General features: G+C 38.6%; 1 protein-coding gene across 2 annotated transcripts in view; it reads right to left on the reverse strand.

Moving 5' to 3' along the window:
- Positions 1 to 1,664: 1,664 nt before the first annotated feature.
- Positions 1,665 to 21,598, reverse strand: part of epg5 (ectopic P-granules autophagy protein 5 homolog (C. elegans)) — a 47,855-nt gene continuing 27,921 nt past the window's right edge. The window contains exons 34-45 of one of the 2 annotated variants that reach the window (XM_062050848.1): positions 16,777 to 16,984; positions 16,624 to 16,699; positions 14,372 to 14,475; positions 14,123 to 14,298; positions 13,634 to 13,846; positions 13,353 to 13,562; positions 10,243 to 10,387; positions 9,918 to 10,160; positions 9,636 to 9,849; positions 4,801 to 5,019; positions 3,804 to 3,914; positions 1,665 to 3,734 (exon numbers count right to left, since the gene is read on the reverse strand). In XM_062050848.1, the coding sequence (XP_061906832.1) occupies positions 3,671 to 3,734; positions 3,804 to 3,914; positions 4,801 to 5,019; positions 9,636 to 9,849; positions 9,918 to 10,160; positions 10,243 to 10,387; positions 13,353 to 13,562; positions 13,634 to 13,846; positions 14,123 to 14,298; positions 14,372 to 14,475; positions 16,624 to 16,699; positions 16,777 to 16,984 (1,983 nt within the window). In that variant the 3' untranslated portion in view covers positions 1,665 to 3,670. Of the gene's footprint in view, positions 3,735 to 3,799; positions 3,915 to 4,800; positions 5,020 to 9,635; positions 9,850 to 9,917; positions 10,161 to 10,242; positions 10,388 to 13,352; positions 13,563 to 13,633; positions 13,847 to 14,122; positions 14,299 to 14,371; positions 14,476 to 16,623; positions 16,700 to 16,776; positions 16,985 to 21,598 lie in introns of both variants that reach the window. The other variant, XM_062050847.1, reaches the window with a different exon arrangement.

Consider the following 21,598-nt stretch of genomic DNA (forward strand, 5'->3'; position numbering starts at 1 on the left):
CAGGGAATTTGCAGACATTAGACGTTGCGAAGATTGGTTGAATTTATGTGATCGCGACATCGCAAATTCCTGGAGGGACTGCTCATTGTTTGTCAAACTTTGTTAACTAATCATAGCAAAGGAGAACATTTATACTCTATATTCCTCTAAAATTGTGGTTTTGTTTCATAATATTAATTTTGATTTTGTCAACTTTTTTTTTCTTTTCAGTGTGGCCTTAATTACTCCTTGCTGCAGGGGGGTTGTGACATTTTTGGTTAATTGGACTTTTAAAAAATATATTTCTTAATTTTACCCACTTAATACGTCCGTTTTTTTTTTAAATTGTGTAATGTTTTTAATGTAATTTAATGTATTTTTTTATTTTCAATTTTCATTTAAATGTACATTATCATTCCAACAGACATGGCAGTGAATATGAGCATGAATATTTGTATAATGACTGCGTGAATGCCTTTTATTGTCACTATAAGCAGGTCCAATTGAATTGAGGCAACTTATTTTTTCACTGCAAACATACCCATAGACCAGGGGTCTCCAAAGTGGGACCTCGGGGCCAAATATGGCCCGCCAAAAGGTGGGTACTTTATTTGCATTTAGGTTATTTGTTTTGTCCATTTAAACTAATAATAGAAGATAATATCAGCAGAAAAATCAAGTACTGGCTTATATCAGCTTGCATGTAAAATGTCCGCTGTAAGTTTTGATATACGGTAGGTTCTAGGCTACTAGGGACTAGCAGCTACACAACAGCTAAGCACAAGGTTAATAACAAATAAGTTAGTGTTTTTCATACCTAAGATTGTTCTCTATTTGATGCATTTCATTCATCAAACATTTTATAAGTATGTATGATTCCCGCTGATATTGTATCGCATCAATATTGGTATCGGCCAATACTCAAGGCTTTAATCTGGATGTGTAACTACAAGCTGAGGAGGTTGCAGGATGATCATTCTTTCTTTTCAGGGCTATGACCCTTGTATCAGACTTAGCAGGTCAACATGTGTACTTTTAATAACCATCAGCGTCATGTGTGTGTGTTCTTATATCAATTAAGTAATTTAGGTGAAGATATTCAAGCTGTACAAACACCATGTCAATATGTAGTTTTGAATCTTGTGATTATAAAAAGATTCAGAAATGAAACATTTGCAAGTATTTTAATGGATGTACTACAAAAGTGGCAATGGTAAGTTGTGTATAGTACACAAAGAAAGCAGTATTTGATTCTGGACTAGACATGTTTTGTTTGTGGGCAACGAGACTCTAGGACCAACAATTCCTGACCTGATGCTGGGTTACCATGGTGACACAGGGATCTGCCAGACAGTGATGTGTCTGGCAGGGGTAATCTGCCTCCTTTTTATGTGTGTGTATGGCAGAGTTACATAAATTGGCCGTGCTTCAGCGTATAATGTTCGCCAGCTGAGCCGGGATACGAGCGAACAGAAGGTCGAGGAGAGCGCCAGACAGAAGCTTTACACAAAATCACCACAGGAGAAACGTGAGTCTGTGCACCCCCTCATTTCCCTTTCCCCGAGCTTCAGAACAATCCGTTCTACCTCCTCCATCCCATTTACCACTTGTGTAACCATGGAGACCAACGTGGTGTCAGACGAGGATACACACCAAAAGTTTTACTGCAGCTTGGACACCCCCTGGAGAATACAAATGGATCCTTTTATTTGCAGAGGCTTTCTTCAATACACAACATTGTAACAAACGGCATCCGTGAGACGTTCAGTTCTCTTTACCCTTCTAAACACTGACTCATACGAAGAAATGACTTAGACATTTACAACCACTGCATGACACAGAAACTTGAATTGTGGAAAAAATAATAATCTGAATATAAATCTATGCTATAACACTGTGTGTGTGTGTGTGTGGTACCCAGGAAGAAGGCGTATTACACAGCAAATTGTTCCTCCAGACTCAGACTACAATGGTCGTGGTTGAATATACAAAAACAACAAAACATTTATTTGGCAAACAAAATAAGGGGCAGTTATGAGGGAATATAAAGGCCACAGTGGGGGAAAAAAAAAATCAAGTCGCATTTTCTAGGAAATGTTAACTTTGACTGATGAATGTCAGAGTTCACTCAAGTGTAACTGAAACCATCTCTCTGTGGATGTCCAACCATCTTGTCATCAGCTAATATAAACTAAATATGCTAACATATCCCAAAGTTTCAATATCAGGTACAGACACAAATGTTTGCACAAAAGCATGACATTAATGATGGTGTATAATTCAGTGCTTCCAGGAATTTTCGATTTTGTTCGGAAATGCCTGAATTCACAGCAGCTTTTTCAGAAAGTTGCGGCAAAAGTCGCAATGTTTTGAGGCTTATTTTTTACAATAACATTAAGTCAACTTGTGTTTTCAGGAAATTGCTATTATTAAGTGTTCCTGGCAAACTTGACCTGTAAAATTGTTAAACCAATACTGAATTGATGTTTTACTCATTGTATACCACCAAGTAGACACTAGATGGCAGTAAAAGGACACACTCACAGCTCATTGTCAAATTATTGCACTGTTTTAAATAGTTATAACTGATAACAGTAATATCTATAGCAGTGATTGTTGTTGGTAAATGAGAGATTATCATCACACTTCAACATCTCTGACTTGTGAATGCTGCGTCTTTGCAATGTCCGCAATGAAAATGAGAACCTGTTAATACCCTAAATATACAAATACACTAGGATGTCAGGATGTTTATGTACTACATTTATCAAAGTTTGGATGTAGGTATGTGAGGAAACTTATGCCCTTTACCAATAAAGAGTGGATACCTTGTTACATGTTGCTGTCCCTGCTTTGTCTACACAAGAAATACTGTTGAAGTGCCAGTCAGAGACAAATTAAATTGGTCAAAAATTATGTCAATTCACTAAAATATGCAGGGAATTTGCAGGCATTGCACAACGTTATTTGCGATTGGTTGAATTAGTGTGATCGCGACATCGTAAATTCCTGGAATGACTGCTCATTGTCTGTCAAACTTGACAACTTATCTGAGCAAAGGTGCACATTTATACTATATATTCCTTTAAAACTGTGTTTTTTTTCGTAATATTAATTTTCTCAACTTTTTTTTTCCTTTCAGTGAGGCCTTAACACTCCTTAGAAAGCACTTTTGGCGAGATGTGAACATGATACATGATCACTTCAGAGGCAGCCATCTTTTGTGTGTGAGAAGTAATGACGCTCAATCACGTCTTACTTGTTCCACCCGTGTTCTGCGCCTTATTCTTCAAAAGCTAATGATTAGATATGTCCCATTATTACCTTCAACTAATCTGTGTAGCCATCTTCTTATTTTTCTGTCCACACACAGAACAGATATCAGCCTCTGAAATAAATATACAATGGATGATTAGGGACGTCATTAAAAAGGGTAAAAAGGCTGGACGATAAGAGGAGGAAAAGTGCAAATGCCAGCTCGAACAACAGACTTGGTTTCAGAATTGTGACAACAAAAGGCAAGTCTCAGCTTGAAAGAATATTGTGCCCCATCCTTGTTTTCCAGGGTAGGGTCAAAGTATAATGTGCAGGTATCTGAGGTCTGGGTAAAGCAGGTTGGCTAGCAGGGCCAGGAGTCGAGGTCCATCTTTAAGACAGTGCCCTGGGTAACGGATGAACTGAAGAGTTTTTTTCACAGAATCCTCCAATCCTGTGTATTGCTTATTGCTGAGCATTGCTTCCAGCATTCCCAGTGTCTGCACAAAATAAAAAAGGTTATTCAAAGAAGAAGGTTTTACATGATAAAAGTTGAAGTGCATACTTGCTGTGTTTTTGCAGAGAGTTGCAGGTCAGTTGTTGGCTGCAGTCGGAGTTCGCTGTCTGATGGTATCTGCACGGAGAGGAAGGCTGCCAGGCTGCGAACCACCACTCTGAATCTAGACACACAGTACATTTTGACAGCTGCACTAACACAGCCTCATAATGCTCTAATATGCAATACTACCAACATTTTTGGACTATAAGCCGTTATTTTTTTGTTACGCTTTGAACCCTGCAGCTCATAAAATGTTCCGGCTAATTTATGGATTTTTCTTTGCGAATGGCCATCTTGTTTTGTATTCAACAAATAGTTAAACACTGACAGCGACACTGAAAAGGTGTGTTAATGTTTGTGCTATGGCGCCAACTTTTGGATGAGTTAGCTCACTGCAGGTGCTGCGGTTTGAAAATGTACTTCTTGTTCTCGAAAAATGCCCCGTTTTGTCTACTATTCATCTATCGTTTGTTTGAAAGGATTCTTCATTCATAACTCAGAGCAACGTTTGAAAGTTTTACAATATAACTAAAACAATTTATACTTACTAAACCATCCAATTTGTGATGTATGTAGGAGGGTTTTCATTCATATTTGTACATGCTATTGTAATGTAATCAAGCTAGCGTTGTTAGCATTGGCGAATATGCTAACACGTTTTTGTTTCGGTATTGTAAATTCACCAAGACGTCACTGTGGAGTTATTGAGTCTGTTTAGCTGATTGGAGGGCTAGCTTCCACAACTTGTGGGTCCATGACGATGACTTCTGTTTTGTTTGATCATCCGTTTTACTGCAGTGTGACATGCAGCGTTTGGAAACAATTAAGGTATGTAAATAAACATTTACAAAAACTTTCGTACCGGTATACCTCTGCGGCTTATGGTCCAGTGCAGCTAATATATGTCAAAATATAAATTTCTTCTAAAATTTGGTGGGTGCTGCCTAAATACAGATGCACTATACAGCCCGGAATTACGGTGTAACATATGTAAATAGTGAGCTTACTTGTTCGAAACAGGAGACTTCTTCCCAAGACCGATGGCCCCGAGTAGTCCGGAGTTGAGCCTTTCTTCTCCGAGATGAAGCAGCCTGGTTTGCAACTTTAGAAGACCCGTGACCACGCCGGATAACTCAGTGTAGCCCGCCTGAGGCTGCAGCTGCTCTACTGCCAGATTCAGGGCTTTGTGCCACCACAGAAACAGCTTGGCTTCGTCGCTTGGTCCACTAGGCACACACACACAAATGTATCATGCTAAAGAGTGCACAGGGATTCTTCACTGTTCTGAAAAGTGCATCAATCTTGTGTGATCGAACTATGGAGGGAGTGAATATAAGTCAGTCTATCAAGAAGTGTATTATCACTAATGGAGAAGGACCATGCACACATGATTGAAGTGAATAGAAAGCGCACACTGAATGAAAAATACATTTACAAAACATTGCAGCAAATTACAGATTAAATAAATAGTTATTTGTAATATTGTTAACAGAACCCATTAAGAGGCTGGCATATTTATAGGTAATTAGACCACACTTCTGAAATATGATACATAAACAATAGGGCTGTGAATCTTTGGGTGTCCCACGATTCGATTCAAAATCGATTCTTGGGGTCACGATTCGATTCAAAATCGATTTGTTTTCAATTCAACACGATTCTCGATTCAAAAACGATTTTCCCGATTCAAAAACGATTCTCTATTCATTCAATACATAGGATTTCAGCAGGATCTACCCCAGTCTGCTGACATGCAAGCAGAGTAGTAGATTTTTGTAAAAAGCTTTTATAATTGTAAAGGACAATGTTTTATCAACTGATTGCAATAATGTAAATTTGTTTTAACTATTAAATGAACCAAAAATCTGACTTATTTTATCTTTGTGAAAATATTGGACACAGTGTGTTGTCAAGCTTATGAGATGCGATGCAAGTGTAAGCCACTGTGACACTATTGTTCATTTATTTTTATTAATGTCTAATGATAATGTCAATGAGGGATTTTTAATCACTGCTATGTTGAAATTGTAACTAACATTGATACTGTTGTTGATAATATTAATTTTTGTTTCACTACTTTTGGTTTGTTCTGTGACGTGTTTGCGTCTCCTCTCAATTGCTCTGTTTATTGCAGTTCTGAGTGTTGCTGGGTCGGGTTTGGTTTTGGAATTGGATTGCATTGTTATGGTATTGCTGTGTATTGTTTTGTTGGATTGATTAATTAAAAAAAAAAAAAAAAAAAAAATTAAAAAAATTCAACAAAAAAAAAAAAAAAATCGCTTTTAAAAAAATGAAAATCGATTCTGAATCGTACAACATGAGAATCACGATTCGAATTCAAATCAATTTTTTCCCACACCCCTAATAAACAGTGTTCAAAGAAATTACTAATTATAGTTGCGAGTTACTTTACCAAAAAAAGGATTCAATTACTAACGGAAGTACTCTTTAACACATTTAATTAATCATTAGGGAAAGTTATTGTGTTATTTAAAAACAAAACTTAAAATATCTGGCATATGCAGTTGAGACGTTTCATGAGAGCAGAGTGTGTGTGTGTGTGCCTTTAAAAAGCAGGGCCTGCTGCCAAGTGAAGCGTGATGTCAGCGAGAGCGCGTTCAGAGCAGCATTTTAGCTCAGTGGTGTTTGTTAGCTTAGCAGAGGCAGTATGCCAGTAGTGCTGATGAATCTTCAAAATGGATTGTGTTAGCGCTAGTTAATAAAAATATTGAAAGTGCTTCGATGGCGGCCTTGTGTTCTTTTCCACAAACGAGGTATTGTAGGATTGGAAGCATGTCACTTCAATCGTTGGTTTGTTGTTCATTATTCCCTCGTAGAATGTGTGTGTATGTGTGTGCACTTAGCTTAAATGTTGTTTGCTGTGTGGCGTCGGCTCCTCCTATTTAATATCAAGATCATTTTAGTGGTTGTTGATTTCATTAGTCAAGTTACTTCCTGCATTGAACTTGCTGTGCTTTTGGCTCTGTCTTGTTGACATACGACCACATCAAATGAAGCGTGCCACGCTACATCAAACGTATCGGTAACGGCGTTGTAACGTACGTTAAAGTAATTATTTGATTACTCGAGTCCATCCATGTATTTTCTACCGCTTGGGGTCGTAACTAGTAAAAAAACAGCATTAGTGAGGATGTTATTTTCTAAAACTGCTCATGAATAATTAAAATGTGGAAACATAAAGGTGATTGAAATTGGCTTAGAAACAACTGTACATGTGTATAGTGAGTATAGTTGAAACTCGATTTACCAACCCCTCATTGTACAAACTTTCAGTTTTTACAAATCACAGACTGAATAACAATATGCTTTGGTGTAAGAACCTTGTCTCCATGTGCAAACGTTTCATCAGCCCATTGTGTGCTTCGCAGCTCAGCTATTTTGTGCTTGGCAGGACATCCATTGTGAGCGGGCTGATCGATCACTGGTGCTCATTCACTCAGCACAGCAGTGGTGTCGTTAGCTTTTTAAATGTTTCTTTAGCCTTTTCGGGACATTTTTCTACTAAACCCCGTTTCCATATGAGTTGGGAAATTGTGTTAGATGTAAATATAAATGGAATACAATGATTTGCAAATCATTTTCAACCCATATTCAGTTGAGTATGCTACAAAGACAACATATTTGAGGTTCGAAACTGATAAAAAAAATTTTTGTGCAAATAATCATTAACTTTAGAATTTGATGTCAGCAACACGTGACAAAGAAGTTGGGAAAGGTGGCAATAAATACTGATAAAGTTGAGGAATGCTCATCAAACACTTATTTGGAACATCCCACAGGCAAACAGGCAAATTGGGAACAGGTGGGTGCCATGATTGGGTATAAAAGTAGATTCCATGAAATGCTCAGTCATTCACAAACAAGGATGGGGCGAGGGTCACTACTTTGTCAACAAATGCGTGAGCAAATTGTTGAACAGTTTAAGAAAAACCTTTCTCAACCAGCTATTGCAAGGAATTTAGGGATTTCACCATCTACGGTCCGTAATATCATCAAAGGGTTCAGAGAATCGGGAGAAATCACTGCACGTAAGCAGCTAAGCCTGTGACCTTCGATCCCTCAGGCTGCATTGCATCAACAAGCGATATCAGTGTTTTTTATTGATGCTTTTATTTTTTTCTGTATTGTTTAGTTATAATTATATGCTTTTACTTGTAATTGTATTGAATTGTGGACCCCAGGAAGACTAGTGGGTTGTTGAGGCAACCAGCTAATGGGGATCCTTAATAAAAATCAAAATCAAATCAGTGTGTAAAGGATATCACCACATGGGCTCAGGAATACTTCAGAAACCCACTGTCAGTAACTACAGTTGGTTGCTACATCTGTAAGTGCAAGTTAAAACTCTCCTATGCAAGGCGAAAACCGTTTATCAACAACACCCAGAAACGCCGTCGGCTTCGCTGAGCCTGAGCTCATCTAAGATGGACTGATACAAAATGGAAAAGTGTTCTGACGAGTCCACATTTCAAATTGTTTTTGGAAACTGTGGACGTCGTGTCCTCCGGACCAAAGAGGAAAAGAACCATCCGGATTGTTATAGGCGCAAAGTTGAAAAGCCAGCATCTGTGATGTTATGGGGGTGTATTAGTGCCCAAGACATGGGTAACTTACACATCTGTGAAGGCGCCATTAATGCTGAAAGGTACATACAGGTTTTGGAGCAACATATGTTGCCATCCAAGCAACGTTACCATGGACGCCCCTGCTTATTTCAGCAAGACAATGCCAAGCTACGTGTTACATCAACGTGGCTTCATAGTAAAAGAGTGCGGGTACTAGACTGGCCTGCCTGTAGTCCAGACCTGTTTCCCATTGAAAATGTGTGGCGCATTATGAAGCCTAAAATACCACAACGGAGACCCCCGGACTGTTGAACAACTTAAGCTGTACATCAAGCAAGAATGGGAAAGAATTCCACCTGAGAAGCTTAAAAAATGTGTCTCCTCAGTTCCCAAACGTTTACTGAGTGTTGTTAAAAGGAAAGGCCATGTAACACAGTGTTGAACATGCATTTTCCCAACTACTTTGGCACGTGTTGCAGCCATGAAATTCTAAGGTAATTATTATTTGCAAAAAAAATAAAGTTTATGAGTTTTACATCAAATATCTTGTCTTTGTAGCGCATTCAATTGAATATGGGTTGAAAAGGAATTGGAAATCATTGTATTGCGTTTATATTTACATCTAACACAATTTCCCAACTCATATGGAAATGGGGTTTGTAGTTTGCGAGCTCCATATATTCCAAAGAAAGTGATGGACAACCGATGTGTGGTTTAAAACATTCACAAAGTATCCACAGTGTTGTCAACACTGCTTCTCCCCCTCTGTTCTGCTGCACGCCAAGAAGATTAACCGACGAGGTAAAGTGCATTTTATATTTTATCCCTAATCATTGCAGCGACCTGGCTGTTTAAGTTAAGGAGTTTAGTGATTTCAAACTGTTAGTGCGCCACAAGGCTAGTGACAGTGTGCCGGCAAAGCGGCTGCAAATAAGAACACTTCAGCTCATTGTTGTTTTTTACTTTATTATTAAATAAAACATTGAGCCATCATCCCCTTGTTATGTTTGTTTGATATACATTACTGTATAGGTCTTTATACTGTGTTCAAAGTGTACACACTTGTACTAAACTATGGACTTTTGTCCAGGCTGGAACCCATTATTCATGTTTACATTTGTTTCTTAAAGAGAAATTTGCGTCAATATACAAACTTTTCTAGTTACGAACCATGTTTAGGAACTATTTTAGTTAGTGAATTGAGGTTCCACTGTGTTCGGTAATAAGGAAACAAAGACAATTCACATTTAACAAACCTTGGGGAAACCTGATTGGTCCATGTGTTGATTAAAGCCAGCGTCCTCCTCTCATTGGTTGCTGTGTGTTCCGCGTTAAGGCGCTGCAGAATGAAGGCATAGAGTGTGAGGAAGCTGCCTCCTGATTGGCTCTCGGACAGGAAGTCTTCCACTGTGAGCTCGGGCACTTGCAATGATGCCAGCACAGGACCCCAGCCTACACACTCCTCCTCAGCTGCGCAATAACACATGTGATGTCACATGACCAGCAATTAGGAAGATTGGCTGGAAATGACCATTTACCATGATTAAAGTGGGCCGTGATGCACGCCTCCATGATGCGCGTCATGTGACGCACTGAGGCCAGACAGCGAGAGCAAGCGGTGAGCAGGGGCAGAATAGGAAAGCCCCTCCCTTTCCTGTCCAGCCAGGCAATGACACGAGCGGCGAGGGCCTCTCCAGTTGAGACGCCGACTCCATTGAGCAAAGCTAGGGCACCACTAAAGAGGCTGCTGAACGCCATGTGCCTCTGTTCCAAACCTGTCTCTGTGGAGGAAGGGCCAGATGGTGATTGAAGACTTCACGAGTGAAGGGCGATATAGCTGTTTGAGTGGTAGAATCGGCTCACCTGGTGGGCTGAAGGTGATGATGCTCTCCAACAACGTCTCCAGCTGTGTCTCCAAGGGGATCACACTGATGCTGCCGGCTTGCTCAAGAGTCACCAAAAATTGCACACACCAGGACACGTATGCCGCGGCCTTCAGCGTCCCATCCTGGCACACATAATTTAAAGTTCTTCAGCTCGGCGGACATTACTAAAGGTGTTTATGTTTAATTTACTAACAACATTGCACATTTACAATATGTGGTTTTCTGATTGCTTGCAGTGGTGCAAAAATGAGCTTCATCCTACTTCAAAAGCTACCTCATATATACCACATTTACATTGTAATGTACCTCTAATGTACCATATTTACTTCATAATCTACCTCTTACTTCATTATGTACATCTAATGTAACATATTTGTGCTTTAATCTACCTTTTAGGTACCATATTTACAAAATGTACCTTAATGTACCATATTCCTTTGATAATTTAATTCTAATGTACCATATTTATTCAAAATGTACCTCTAATTTACCATATTTATTTCATAATCTACCTCTTTTGTACCAAAACAACTTAATTTTCTACATTTAATATACCATATTTACTTCATAATCTACCTCTTATGTACCATATTTACTCCATAATGTAACTGTAATATATTATACACATTAATAATATACCTCTAATGTACTTCATAATTTACATTTTATATACCACATTTACGTAATCACGTTCCTCTAATGCAGTGCTTCTCAAATATTTTTTATTAAGCCCCCCCTAGGAAGAAGAAAATATTTCACACCCCACCGCTCTCCACCGTGACTATATGTAGTATTATTTGTCTATACAATAGTTATAACTATCCCTCTGCATAACATTGTAAGCTTATTAACATTAAAGGAAACAACACATCGGTCTTTCCTCGTCTCCCACCGTGGTTACAGTAAAGCCAAGTGCTACATACGCTTCATCATATTCTGGTGCGGCAAAATAAGTATGTTCCCCAAGGTCACACGCGCACCACGCCCCCCCTGAGGGGCCCACCCCACTCTTTGAGAAGGACTGCTCTAATACAGTGGTTCTTAACCTTGTTGGAGGTACCAAACCCCACCAGTTTCATATGCGCATTCACCGAACCCTTCTCTAGTGAAAAATAAAATGTTTTTTTTTTTCAAATTCAAGACAAAGTTATATGATTTTGGTAACACTTTAGTATGGGGAACATATTCTAAGTAACAAAGACTTAATTTAGAGTTATTTGGACACTAGGGGAACATATCCCAAGTAATAAAGACTTAATTTAGAGTTATTTGTTAGGGTCAGGGTTAGAGGGTTAGGGTTACAATAAGGCAATGCCGAATAAGGCATTAATAAGTACTTAATAATGACTAGTTAAGAGCCAATATGTTACTAATTTGCATGTTAATAAGCAACTAATTAATGGTGAATATGTTCCCCATACTAAAGTGTTACCATGCTTTTTTACTGGTGCATAAAATGAACCGTGCATGAACATCACATTTCTCGTTTATGTTTTACTTGGTAAACACTTTAACGCAACATTTTGACTATTGATGTACTTAATAGACATTTGAATGCAACAATCTCGTTAATGTTTTACTTGGTAAACACTTGAACACAACATTCTTCCTTTTAATGTACTTAGTAGACATTTGAATGGAACACTATTATTTTACTTGGTAAACACTTGAACACACCATCCTTACTATTGATGTACTTAATAGACATTTGAACGCAACACTCCCACTATTGTTTTACATGGTAAACACAACATTTTTACTATTGATGTACTTAATAGACATTTGAACGCAACACTCCTGTTTATGTTTTACTTGGTAAACACTTGAACACAACATTCTTACTATTGATGTACTTAATAGACATTTGAACGCAACAATCTCGTTAATGTTTTACTTGGTAAACACTTGAACGCAACATTCTTACTATTGATCTACTTAGTAGACATTTGAACGCAACACTCTCGTTTATGTTTTACTTGGTAAACATTTGAACACAACATTCTTACTTTTAATGTACTTAGTAGACATTTGAATGCAACACTATTATTTTACTTGGTAAACACTTGAACACACCATCCTTACTATTGATGTACTTAGTAGACATTTGAACGCGACACTCCCACTATTATTTTACTCAGTAAACACTTGAACACAACATTCTTACTATTGATGTACTTAGTAGACATTTGAACGCAACACTCTCGTTTATGTTTTACTTGGTAAACACTTGAACGCAACATTTTTACAATTGATCTACTTAATAGACATTTGAACGCAACAATCTTGTTAATGTTTTAATGTTCAAACAACAAAACCAACACAGTGCATAAACTCACAACAAATTACACACCTGCAAACCAGTCAGCTGCTGCCGTGTCCGTAATACGCCGATAGGGAGAAGTTTGTATTTACACGATGAGTCGGGTGTGTTTTGACCTCGGCCAAAACCCTGAGGCCGACTCACCGAACCCCTAGGGTTCGATCGAACCCAGGTTAAGAACCACTGCTCTAATACCATATTTAGTTTATAGTCTATCCCGTTGTACCATATTTACTAAATCATTTACCTTTAATGTACCATATTTATTCATAATGTACCTCTAATTTACCATATTTACTTCATAATCTACCTCTTTTGTACCATATTAACTTTATTTTCTACATCTAATATACCATATTTACTTTCTAACATACCTATTATATACAGTATTTACTAAATAATTAACCTAATGTATCATATTTATTCCATAATCTACCTCTAATATACCATATTTACTTCATAATCTACATTTCATGTTAGACCTGGGAAATACTGACTTAGGGCCTATCACAGTTCAGGGTCACTATAGCTGCTAGCAGAAGTAGTTAACAAATTTTGTCATGTGTTTAAAATTATTCTAAAGTAAATACTTAGTGCAACCCTGCCTCACCAATACTCACACAGGTAAATTGAGTTTGAGACCCCTGTTGTAAAGCGACTTTTAGTTTTTGAAAAGCGCTTTATAAATAAAATGTTGCAATATTATATTACACAGCAGTGTATTAATATGGAGTTTATGCTGAATGTAATTCAACGCTCTGCCTCACCATGTGAGCAGCTTCATTAGGACCGGTATGGAGTCCAGCTGCATTACGAAGTGATTTCAGCAGCAACTGAGATGCAGAATCCGTGCTAAGGAGCAGTGAAGGTGCGTAGTGCGTGCTGACATATCCCAGAACCCCTTGGTATGATGACAGATCTAGCTCGTGCCAAGGCAGAGATGTGCACTGGACCAACAGACTGAGAAGAGGGGATTCCTGGGTGGAAAAAGGAGAAACGTTTCATAAAGCCTGCAGGCCAAGAGTCTTAAGAAAAAATTAGGAGTCACCTTTTGGCTGAGGAGCTGCTCCTCTTTTGCCAGAAATACAAGCATGTATAACAAATAGACCAGCATGGTGTGTGATTCCTTCTTCTGAGAATCGATGGCTGTTACAGGGGCTGGAAGAGAGTGAATGTGATCGCTTAGGACGCTGACCCAGTTAACCTCACATAACACCTCTCCCATAAACAGGAAACAGCTCTTAGGACTTCCTCTCTCCACCTGCAGAGAAAAAAAGAGGACACTCTTTCAAACAAGAGCTATAGAACACTACAAACAATAACAATTTATGTCTAGTTATGTGTTTTTGGACTACATCCACAATAACTAAACATGATGAGTGCTGCTTGAAAGCGTATCTAATTTCTCAGAATGAAATATTATTAATAAAAAGGTGTAAGATGATAACTACCAGCTATTAATACCAACATAGAGCTTCTACTGATTGCCCGTAAATTATGTCAGTGTCAGTAGTAGTTAGAAGTTATAGGGACTGACGTTAAAGAGCTGCTCCATGAGTTGAGTGTCAGGATGCAGGTGTCTCCACGGCAGGCTGCGCAGGTGAGTGTGGTGCAGGTACAACAGGTACTCTGGTGTCCGTGGAGAGGTGCAGCTTTCACAGTACTGCATCATACAGAGCCACAGAGCACCTCTCTGACCAGGGAGTAGACGGTCTGCAACGTTTGTGTACCAATGAGTACAATTAGATATTACACACATCAAATATTAATAGAAAAAAGGGTCTACCCTTGGATCTCTGGTGCAGTGTGTCATTTATTCGAGCATAAAGGCCAACCAGACACCCTGCCACACTTGCATCAGTCTCCAGCCAGGGGAAGCTCTTGAGATTACTGCAGGAAACAGACAATAGTCACGAGAGCCCATGATATGCTGCTCATGTTCAGGCAAAATAAAAACATAAGGATTCAGTGTATTTGTTTCCCCATTGCAAAAGTAACCTTTTGCCAGGACTACTATTCTATTGTCATACCATATCCATTTAACTAATCACAACTGATTAATTGCCTATGATGACTTTTTCTGACTTATATACACTACCGTTCAAAAGTTTGGGGTCACATTGAAATGTCCTTATTTTTTAAGGAAAAGCACTGTACTTTTCAATGAATATAACTTTAAACTAGTCTTAACTTTAAAGAAATACACTCTATACATTGCTAATGTGGTAAATGACTATTCTAGCTGCAAATGTCTGGTTTTTGGTGCAATATCTACATAGGTGCATAGAGGCCCATTTCCAGCAACTATCACTCCAGTGTTCTAATGGTACAATGTGTTTGCTCATTGGCTCAGAGGGCTAATTGATGATTAGAAAACCCTTGTGCAATCATGTTCACACATCTGAAAACAGTTTAGCTCGTTACAGAAGCTACAAAACTGACCTTCCTTTGAGCAGATTGAGTTTCTGGAGCATCACATTTGTGGGCTCAATTAAACGCTCAAAATGGCCAGAAAAAGAGAACTTTCATCTGAAACTCGACAGTCTATTCTTGTTCTTAGAAATGAAGGCTATTCCACAAAATTGTTTGGGTGACCCCAAACTTTTGAACGGTAGTGTATGTTGCTTTAATGATGGATAGTTGTGTTAAACAATCCCAAAGCGTTCAATCAGAAGATTTTGGCATGAGCAGTTTTGGTTGCCTCCGTTCATGGGGTTTTGCAGTCTGGCTATGTCGGGACCAATGTCCCCCCTAATTATTATGTGTCTGAGCAAACGAAAAACTCTCCGAGCATTCCTTGGACCACATGTGAGCAACGTCAGACGTGCACACTGTGGCCACATCGGCAGCACACCTGTCTCAAACCTGACAACCAGACACCATAACAAGTTAAATGTCTTTTTATAATCAAATGACAGTAGTCTTTTTCAATCAATAATTTTCTAATTTAGATGATTTGGCCCACTTACATTTAAAATAACAAAAACATATGTACTGGTATTGTATGTATGGGTGGGAGTCCTGCTTTGGAAATAATGTGTACCTCTTTCAGAGATCACATTTAGTTTTCAATAAAACATTCACATGTTGCACAATGAGATTTCTGTCTGTAAAATATATCACAACAGTTTTGAGTCTAATGAGTGCGTCTGTAGGCGCAAGTAAGAGAGAGTGCAGCTGCTTTTGATATGGCAGATGACAACGAGTTGGTTTGGGGCGATGTTCCTACCACAGAAGATGACCAGTTTTGCTAGATGGTAGTTTTTTGGTGTGGTTACGGTCAACAAACAGTTTTGCTCATCCACGTGACCGATGCACTTCCTTACATCCTTAAAAAATCTTGACAGATGTTTCAATAACTAACAGTCTTGTGGGTGCTTGTTGTCAGCTGTCAGACAGAGTTGTATTGCAAAATCGTACAAAATAAATTATGTGTTTATTTTGTTGAGAGCTTTGGTTGGATTTTATTTTGTATGTGGCATAGATTTGCTGTGCACAGAGGATGCGTGAGCAAGGCGCAATTGTGCAGATGCACACATTAGGGGGAACATTGACGTGACATCACCACGAGGTGCAAGCACTTACTTAAACATTAAGTAAAGCGGTCAGCAAGAGGGAAAGAAAAACAAAAAACAAAAAAAAGGTAAGGTAAAGTATGATATTTATCTAATCATGGCATGCGCCCAATAACACTGACGTGCAATATGCATTAACATAAATGCTGCTAATAGCAGCTTTTTATATGCGGATTCTGAATCAATCGAGTGTGCAGGTGTACCTAATTTGGTAACCGAGTGAATCTATTTAATGTTTATGAAGTTTATTTTTAAACGGACCACAAGGAAGTGTTTTATGGGACAAATGCAGAGGACAAATTTCACCACATCTAAGTGTGTGTGTGACAATCATTGGTACTTTAATCTTTAATCTTAAATGTAAAATCTTTAAGTACGTGTTTACCATTGATCATAAAGTGACAAGTTGAACAGGGGTTTTATCTATAAACCTGTGAAACATTGCTTGTTATGACCAACGTACCTTCCGTCTTCAGTGTCCAGAGGAAATATCCAAGGCTTGAATAATTTCACGATCTTACTGTGCAAGGCATGAAGAGCTGTGAGAGTGTCAGATTTCTGTTATGACATATGAACTCAAAAGGATGTGTTGAATCAACGGTATTGTGACATTTACCTTTAATTATTTTACTGCTGCCCACCGACTCCCTGGCACAGCTGCTGAGTGACACGCTAATTAGAGATCCCATTAAATGGTCCCAGAAGGAAACAATGTCACCGATGTAGAGAGACCAGGCAGAGTAGAGGCCGAAGCTGCGCAGGTCAGGCTTGCTGAGACGACTCCGCAGCAAGTAATCACTGAGCCAGTCTATTGTCTCATCCACCTGTCAGGAACAACGACTAACTTGAAAATCCTAATTTTAAACTTAGTACAAGCTTAAATTAAATATAGAAACTAATGTTAGAAACACGTCTGTTTGATGCAATGTAAACCACAACCACAATAATACACAGTGGTAAATGACTACCTCTCTTGACACTAAACAAATTACAGTCAAAACTTATTCATTGATTCTGCAGTGGTAAGCTACCTTTGTAGCCAGAGCTGTCCTGGGTTAGACTCGATAGAAATGTCACGCTAACAGACCATCACAAAAACATTTATTTACATTTTTACACCATTGTGGCTGGCACCAGATGCAAGGTGGGTGAAGTGTCTTGCCCAAGAGCACAACAACAGTGACTGAGACAGAGGAAGTGGGGTGTGTACCGTCAACCCTCCAGTTTTATGGACAACCTGTCGCCGCATTAATATTATAGTCTCTTGGATTATTTTAGAACATACTGTATACAATAAACGAGCTGTTTAGAATTTGAGATTTTACAGACATATTTTGCCTTAGTTAGGTCAGCGGATATATTCATTAATGGTAGAAGTTTACCCAAAAGCTGTGCTCCCCCATCTTCATCCAGTTGTTCTCCAAAATTTTAATCGATAAGTTCCTTATTTTTCTCTATCCTCTTGTTGTGGGACAGACTGGCTCACACATGCATGCTAAAATCGTACGCAGCAACCATTTCTGATAAAAAGTAGCCCACTGTGTAAACTAGGGTCATCCCGATACCAATAACTTGCTACCGGTACCAAAATGTATATTGATAGTTTTCTAAATAAAAGGAACTACAAAAAATTTTAATATTGGCTTTATTTTAACAGAAAATATTACAATATATTAAACATATATTTTCTATTGCACTCAAAGAACAATTTTAGATGGTTAAAAATTAAAAGGCATTAAACACATTGGGCTTTTCTTGTTGCACTCAAAGAACAATTAAAAGGTTTCCATATTACATATAATTAAGGATTAGGTTAGAATTAGAGCTGTCAAGCAAGCAGAAATGGACAAAAGAAAGTCTATCTTATGGAAATATCTGCTTCAAAGCCATGGCAAGTTATTCTACCGACAAGAAAGGACAATTTTTTCGCAGTGAGAAGAAGCGACATCCGTACAGCAAAAGCCTGCTGCGTGCGTGGAAAGAGGTGGATGTTGCTTCACTTCCGTGTTCAGATTACGACTAAGGTGCAGGGATAACACAACATTTAGATTGTTACTGTGACTGATTTATTAAGTAAGATGACATAAAAGCTTAACAGAAATGAAAGATGGTTGGCAGGATATCGACAGGAAAGTTTTTTTTATTGCAAACAGTCGATCCGACATCAAAACTTGTCAAGACACTTTCTCAAAACAATCACACACTTTTGCGGCTTCAAATTAAAAGCACTACGCTATACATCCGGTTTAACTACATTTAGAGTTTCTCCGTAATGTACGGCTTCATATTAGCCGCCCCACCAAACAAAATAAAGTAATATAATTTATTGTAGCCTCCAGGAGAAAACAAACAAAGTCTGACTTTCTTTTTAGTTTTTATTGTCAATCTTATGACAACGGGCCCAATTACAACAAGTATTTCCTCCGTGCACACACGTCTGCCTCCATGCGTCACTTCAAAACACACAACACTTGTTTACTCTCCGCCGACACGGTGTGTTCACAGACCATGGGACAATGACCATCGTAACACACTAACATACACATTAACACCAGCAGGGAGTTACATTATGAATGGCTATATATAGTTTATTATTTGCGCACTATTGATTTATGAATGATGCACCGAAAATTTGGCCGGAAAAAGACGTACTTTAATCACCGGAACAGTGCTCCCAAAACCAATGTTGTTATGACGTAAGCTATACGTATGGAGTTGTCTGGAGCGGAGGCACTGTGGACGCGCTGTGGACGTACTTTAATATATTCGAGATATACTCTTGGACAGCGATCTTCACAATTTAAGATGACACTGGCGGCTTTTAATGAGAGAAAGGCTCCCAGCATCGCGAAGCAAGTGTGACATCAGGCTCGCTTTTCATCACGGATATGGCACAAAATAATCTAAACAGAGCCTCTAAACACGAGTACAGTCGCCAGTAACACCAGAAATAGAGGCTAGATTTGTTGCTAGTCCTTTTCTTAAAGAAAGAGTGACTAAAAGCAGTCCTGAATATTTCTGATACAGAAAAGGGTTCAGCAGTAGACCACATTATCAGCTGGGCCCAAGGTTGCCTACATCAAATCATGGCACCTTCTACATCCCTGTTGTGACTACCAAGAGAGTAAACATTGGGAAACTTAGCCACCCTGCTAACCTAAACAATCTCATTCCTATTATCTCCAAATCAAAGCCAACATCGAAGCCTGTCAATAACACCATCAGGATGGGTCTGCTCAATGTCAGGTCTCTGAATAGCAAATCATTTTTAGTCAATGATTTTATTAGCACTTCTAAACTTGACTTTATGTTTTTAACTGAAACATGGCTGGAACAAAATAACAGTGCAAGCATTCTGATCGAGACAGCACCCCCCAACTATAACTTCATTGATATATGTAGATCGGGGAAAAGAGGTGGAGGGGTTGCTGCTATATTTAAAAACATGTTTCAGGGGAAACAGATGTCACTCGGTGAGTTTACATCATTTGAATACCTGTGTGCTGTGTTGAAATGCTCTCCCAAAATTCTCTTGTTAATTATCTACAGGCCACCTAAATATTCTGCAAATTTTTTTGATGATTTTACTGAACTATTGTCTAGCATCTCCACTGACTTTGACTGCCTGGTTATAACTGGTGATTTTAATTTTCATATTGACGATTTAAATGACAAGGGCGCAAAAGAACTTTTTACTATTTTAGACACATTTGAACTGTCTCAACATGTGAAAGAGGCTACACACTATAAGGGACACACCCTGGACCTGATTATCACAAAAGGTCTCAATGTTTCTGATGTTCTTGTGATTGATCCTTCATTGTCTGATCATTTCTGTGTTTTCTTTAATATTTCTGTAATTCCGGACACACAAACAGAATCAAAGAATGTCAAAAAGCGGTACATAAATGAACATGCTAATGTCCTCTTTAAAAACGCCATCTCCTCACTACCACCTCTAAACCCATGTCATGCTGATGATCTTGTAAGCAACTTTAATTCCAAAATTGTGAATATCATAGATATCATTGCACCTGTTACAGTTAAAACGATTTCTGGCAAGCAAAAGGCACCCTGGAGAAAATCTGCTGCTGTAACAGCCCAGAGAAGAGAGTGCAGGAAGGCTGAACGAATCTGGCGGAATACAAAACTTCATATTCACCATGACATCTATAAAGAGAGCCTCCAGGCCTACAATTTAGTCTTAAAAAGTGCTAGAGAAACATTCTTCTCCAATATCATAAACAGCAACACAAATAAGGCCAAAACCCTATTCACAATCGTTGACAGACTGACTAAACCCCCAACACAAATACCAGCCGAACTCCATTCCACGCAGAAATGCAATGACTTTGCATTCTTTTATACTGATAAAATTGAAGGCATCAGACGCACCATCAATATCTCAAGTAAAAAAGTTGGATCACCACCCCATTTAGGCAAAAGTAACACAGCAATGATGGCAAGCTTTAATGCCATAGACTCTAAAACTCTAGTGGAAACGGTGACAGCTCTAAAGTCATCCACCTGCTGCCTTGATGTTTTACCTACCAACTTCTTTAAGAATGTTTTTGACTGCCTATCAACAGACATCTTGCAAATAGTTAATAATTCTATTAAATCGGGCAATTTCCCGAAGGCTTTCAAAACTGCAGTCATTAAACCTCTTCTAAAAAAGCAGAGCCTAGATGCCTCTGTTATCAACAACTACAGACCAATTTCAAATCTACCATTCATAAGTAAAATAATTGAGAAAGTTGTCCTCCAACAACTAAATCACTTCTTGGCTTCTACTGGCTGCCACAACAACTTCCAGTCAGGATTTCGACCTCTTCATAGCACAGAGACGGCCCTTCTTAAAGTTATAAATGACATCCGTCTAAACACAGACTCTGGCAAAACTTCAGTATTAATGCTTTTGGACCTCAGTGCTGCATTTGACACTGTCGACCACTCAATACTTTTGGACAGGTTGGAAAACTGGGTGGGGATCTCAGGCACAGTTTTAAGCTGGTTCAAGTCATATCTACAAGATAGGAACTATTTTGTTTCCATTGGTGACTTTGTATCAGAACCAACCAACGTAACGTGTGGAGTCCCCCAAGGTTCAATCTTGGGGCCGACTTTATTTAACATCTATATGCTCCCACTAGGACAAATCATGCAAAATAATAACATTGACCATCATTGCTATGCCGATGACACCCAAATCTATGTAGCGCTATCACCAAATGACTATCGCCCCATAGATCTTCTGTGCCAGTGCATTGAGCAAGTCAAACACTGGATGTGCCAAAATTTCCTACAACTAAATGAAGATAAAACTGAGATAATTGTTTTTGGTGCTAAAAAAGAAAGGTTTAAAGTCATCCAACACCTTAAATCACTGTCCCTGAAAACCTCAAATAAAGCCAGAAATCTTGGGGTTATTTTAGATT

Source organism: Entelurus aequoreus, linkage group LG06 (assembly GCF_033978785.1).
Source record: "Entelurus aequoreus isolate RoL-2023_Sb linkage group LG06, RoL_Eaeq_v1.1, whole genome shotgun sequence".
NCBI classification, from domain to species: Eukaryota; Metazoa; Chordata; class Actinopteri; order Syngnathiformes; family Syngnathidae; genus Entelurus; species Entelurus aequoreus.